The following is a 5,487-nucleotide window of genomic DNA, read 5'->3' on the forward strand; positions in this document are numbered from 1 at the left end:
CCAGCACAATATTTTTTCTACTCGATAAATTCCTTGAAATTATATTTCTGGATATTTTTTAAAAACGTAATTTTTTTTTTTTTTTTTATTATTATTTTATACACTACGATAAAATTGCATTATCATCTCCTGAAATTTATTCACTCGCGATTTCATCGCTCGATATCTTTTCGGTCGACGATAAAATACCATTTTATCGTCTTCTATAAAAAATAACTATTATTCTCGATATCTAGTAACTACAAATGCACTACTACACTTTACGGAGGATGCCACTTAGTAGGTATGGGGCCACTTGAGCCCAAGGTCAACCCCCATTTTCTCCCTAAATTTAGGGAAATTTTCCCGTCCATAGCGGCCCACCCTATGTAAATCTTATAACATGGGTTATATGTAATTTCCCTAAATCTTCTGATTTTTAGATTTGGCAACGTCGCATTTCATTATACATCCGGCAACGCTGTACGTAGTCGCCGACCGCCATCTAGCGCCTAACTCCGGAACTACCAAGCGCCACCTATCGGGTAGCTCAAAGAAGGTAACTGTAATTTGGGCTCCATTGTTCTTCATCGGTTTAAAGCTGTCTCAAAGGTATAGACCGTAGTTACAATTAAATAACGACTATGTCAAATATCCTAGTCATTATTTAATTGTACTCCCGCGCCTTATACCTATTAACCACAGGTGTAATAATATTACCAAAAATGTATTATAAACTAATTATGCATAAACAATGGTGTTTATTAAAAAAAACATTAAAAACAAAAAGTAGTTAATTAAACTATTTATGATACGATTTTCCTAATAAAAAATAGAGATTAAAGGAAAAGTTTTCATTTAAATTAGGTTAAACAAACCGCTGTCATCTGTCATCGACTTCGGCAAACATCGGTTATTTTCGTGTAACTTTAAAATATTTTACACAACGTCCATAATATTGGGGTGTGGTCTTTCCTATACCATGTACCCTTATCCAAGCAGAAAAAATAATATCACTTAAAATGAAAAATACGCTATAATAATTAATTTACTATGGAATAAAATTAATTTAAGCTTGAAACATTAAAACTTATAGATGGAATAAAAAAATAATAACTAAAATATGATTTTTCTTAACACCCATATACCATCACGCTATAGACCCATGTACAAATTTGCCGAAAAAATAGGTTTATTACCATAAAAACACACAGAGACCTTAAAAATACGGACCTACCTGAGTTTACAGTTATTATCCACATACTCCGTTAAACAGGCACTTAACACACGAAAATCACTCTTCGATATCACACACTTTTAAGCCCTTTTCACTAAACACACTCAAAATACACAGAAAAATTCTTGATTCCAAAACCGTTAGAAGTTAGAAATGAACTAAAAAGCGATCAAATGTATACGACCGGCGATTAAATTGGTTTTCTATACACGGAAGTTACCGATAAGACCGCTAACACGCTTTACCACAAACAGAAATATGTATATTTATAGATACAGGTTAATGAAAAACAAAATACAAATTTTTTATATTATTTAAATTTTTTTTTTTTTTTTTACTTTTTGATTATTTTCGGGCGCATGTACTAAATACTATTATAGCAGATTGATATAAACGTCATAATATATTACAAAAAATTAGAACTATATTGAAATCACTGTAGGTTCTTCCTTATCCTTTTTTACACGTCTGATTTTTCATAGATGAACTATCGTTAAAATTGATGGGTAGCATCTGCCAATCAGATTGATCTCCAACACTTCTATTTTGAAAGATTACCCTTATTTATATTTTATGTTCGTCTTATTCCTAGTCTCTTCTCCCGATAATGGACGTTTGAAAACTTCCACCGATCCGTTATTGCTATATTTCAATCTCTGCCAAGCTTCTGGCCATTTACACTTCGTTGTAGTATCAGTTGTTTTTAAACATAAACAAACATAAAAAAAAAAAAAAAAAAAAATTATTTATATAGAATGTATTTGCACTATAACGCAAATATAATAGAACAACTTACGCCGCCATGTCTGGATACTGAATGACTGTTTAGCTATGTTGACGGACAGAATATAAACAATCTCGGCATCTTGCTTGAGAAGGTGGAGGACCGTCAATATGAGTCATTTGATCAGGTCTGTTGTAGTGAATAAAACAATAAAAAAAAAAAAAAAAAAAATAGAAATTTATTTTTGTATTCGATAGGAAGTCGAGACCATATATTTAAAAGCGTATAGGGGCTAATATGCTCTTCTAGAAATTCTTATACAGACAGTGCTTTTAACTCCTCTGTAGTATATTTTGCCAATCCAAATACATGTTTACTTTTCAAATGGTTAAATAATACTAAAAGAATAAACGTTAAATTATTATTTTCTATACATTTATTCACAACAGTTACAAGGTGTTATTTTTACAAGTAACTCTAACCTATAATTAGCAATAAACTTTTGATTTTAAAAAAATTGCGTTATTCGTTTAGGGCGAGTCATCCAAACAAATAATTTAAGTATGTTTAGGGGAGATCTTCAATTCTAGAAGTTTCGAAAACATATACTGTTCCTCTTCGCTAAAAATTTATAAGTCTTTTAATTGTTGTAAATTAGCCAAATGTTTCTCTAATAAAAAAAATTTATATCTTCTGTAGACATCTTTCTCCTTTTACACATATTTACTCTTCAAGTGTTTAAATAACACTAAAGTATTAAGCTCGTTTAAATTATAGTTTCTATACATTTTATTCACAAGCGGTAAATACACATATGAGTTGAAAATCATTTCTGAGTTTATTTGATTATTTCTAGAAAATTCCAAATTAAATATGATAATTCACAAACATTTAAATAACAATATTTTTTAATTTCTTCCAAACAATTTTCTTCAGAGACATTACAAGCTCTAATATTAATGTAAAAGATTATCGTAAAAAGGTCTTAAATCTAATTTTACAAGTAACTCTAACCATTAATTAACAATAAATACTTTTGATTTAAAATTAACTCGGAATTCTTATGGTGAAACAAAACGGTACATCCAAACACATCACTGTAATTATCCACTCTTCCAGGAATTTGCTTGCTTTAACGGTGAAATATTCAGATAGGGCTTGAACAGTTTTCTCCATTTTCTTCATTTTCAGGCTACCAAATAAATGATGATGTAATGTTCAAAAACTCGAACCAATCCGTATCGTCAAAAGAGATTATCATTAGTTCATTGTGTAGGTTGAATAATTTGTTCACAATTTTAACTGTAGGTATCAAACCTCTCGCGATACTTATTCCAGCAACAATATCAAAGTTCTTCGTGGGATAACACGTTTCAGCCAACAATCTGCGTTCTTTCTTGATTTCCATATTACTTCGTAAAACCATACTGTTTAGATAGTCGAAATAATCTGGTGAGGAACATGATGATGAATTTGAGGTTATGTCTAGCGCTTCCATCTCGACATACGCACAAACCGATGTCTTGACGATTACTAATCGATCGTATACGTTTTATTTCCTTCCCCTACCACCACCAGTCAAAACTAAATTTATTTTTTAAACTTGTTTATTATCAATTCTAAAAATAGAATCTTACGTAACGACCAGCCGCTATCTCTTTCCTTGAAAGCACCAGATTTCGTCACTAAGACTTGTTTAAACTCGTTGAATACTTCCTCCAGATTTGTATTTTCGTAAACAACATCATATCGGGAATTAAACGATTTTAATACTTCTTCGTTTTCAGATCCCTAATGTATGTATGAACAAAATAATTCCATATTGATTTTGATGGAGGTATGAATCGATATATGTTCCTGAAGTAAACGTACAATAGCATCTTTAGAGCATCCTAATATAGTATAGGATATATTATTCGAATGTGATTCAGAGGTTATCTTATAAGATTTAATTCGATTTTAAAAGCACACCTAACAAGCTGAATTCCAGGTTCTAATTCTACACAACACTTATTTTTATGTTGATGACTTAAACAGTGGAAATTACACTCCTTACACAATTAATGCATTTTGAATACTGAAGAGGTTTAGACAATATCTTTACTTTTATCAATCCAACTATTATGTGATTTGTCGAATCCTAACCACTTGACTAGAATTTTATTTCCTTCTTTTTTCAACACTTGCTCTACAAGATAGATTTCAGGTTGTTTAGTTTTCTGTAATTCTTCTTCGTAAAATCCACCGCTGATGGGATTACCTTGATAATCTTCTAAAAGGTACGTTACAGGGTTTGTAATTTTTACTTTAGATACTTTGAAAAGCTCAGTGGTCCAATTTGGCGTATATCCTTTTTTCAAAAATATGTTCTGCTTTTTGAGATTCTAACGGTATCGCCAACTTTAAAATTTTTGATTTTCCCGCTACCTTAATATGACTATAAACGCCATCTAGTAGTTTCTTCTCACTATTACAATCCACATTCTTCGGTTTCATTCCAATGGTTCTGTGTTTCGTATCGTTATAGTCTTCTGTAACTTTATTTAGTAATTCCAGCCATTTATGGTTCCCATTCAACGTAAACGATCTAAATAATTTTTCCTTAATAGTGCGAATTACACGTTCAGCTATAGAGGCTTTCAAAGGGCTAAAAGTACTGTAGTGTTGGATCTTGTATTTTTTCATCAAATTTTGAAACTGACTGTTGTAATACTCTTTGCCATTATCCGACACCAACTTTTTAGGAATTCTGTTTGAAGATTTCAATATGATTTCCATTGCCTTAGTAATGTCTGGTGCAGATTTTGATTTTACAGGTTTTGTCCATAGATATTTGGAAAACAATTCAATTCACAACAATGATATATTTATAGGCCCTTATTCTCTCGAGAATATTGATCTAATTGAGCAAGATCGGTGGCAAAAGTATCGTCTAAACCATACTGAATAAATCTTCGTCTTTTGAATTTAATACGAGCGAGTTTATGAAGTTCCCTAACGACTTGTTCTCTAGAACCCATCGCTTTGTCTAACGAAATAGTGCTGGTATATGTGTATTTATATTTTATTTGGGTTAGAATTTTTTTACTTAATATAAATCTTCAAGGACACCTTTTACATCATCCAAATCGTTTGATAAATCGTCTATTTTCTGGTTTGTTATGTCTAAAACGAGGGGGGGGGGGTATCAAGCACTCTCGATATTGTGGCTGCTATATCGTATCAATGTTCGTATATCATGCTCAATGTTTGATAGTTTAAAATTGATACTATCCAGTTCTAGACGTTTAGCCTTATTGGATTTTTCAATCACCGTATCTGTATAATTCTTTATCGCACTTTCCAGCATATCAAGATCTATATGCAGTTTCTTGACTATCTCATCCTCTAAAGTTCCAAATTTCTTATACATATCCGTAACGTGTTGAAAATTTTTTGAAAACGCTCCTGTAAGTCTATCTCTAACGCTTCTAATCTTTCGGCAAGAACACTGTTAAATGCGTTTATTGTTTCCATAGAACGAGCTTGAAATTTTATCTCTTCGCGG

The 5,487-nt window shown here is 31.4% G+C and overlaps 1 protein-coding gene across 1 annotated transcript; it reads right to left on the reverse strand.

The window, feature by feature from the left end:
* Positions 1 to 4,265: 4,265 nt before the first annotated feature.
* Positions 4,266 to 4,718, reverse strand: LOC115891249. Its single transcript, XM_030911677.1, has one exon. It carries the CDS (start codon positions 4,716 to 4,718, stop codon positions 4,266 to 4,268), a length of 453 nt encoding a protein of 150 aa, XP_030767537.1.
* Between the last annotated feature and the right edge of the window lie 769 nt (positions 4,719 to 5,487).

This window comes from Sitophilus oryzae, unplaced genomic scaffold (genome assembly GCF_002938485.1).
Source record: "Sitophilus oryzae breed Bouriz unplaced genomic scaffold, Soryzae_2.0 scaffold_980_pilon_pilon, whole genome shotgun sequence".
In the NCBI taxonomy this organism is placed as follows: domain Eukaryota; kingdom Metazoa; phylum Arthropoda; class Insecta; order Coleoptera; family Curculionidae; genus Sitophilus; species Sitophilus oryzae.

Excerpts from the sequence above, each read along its gene's own strand:
- LOC115891249 (XM_030911677.1), bottom strand. The coding sequence starts at position 4,718 with ATGGAAATCATATTGAAATCTTCAAACAGAATTCCTAAAAAGTTGGTG.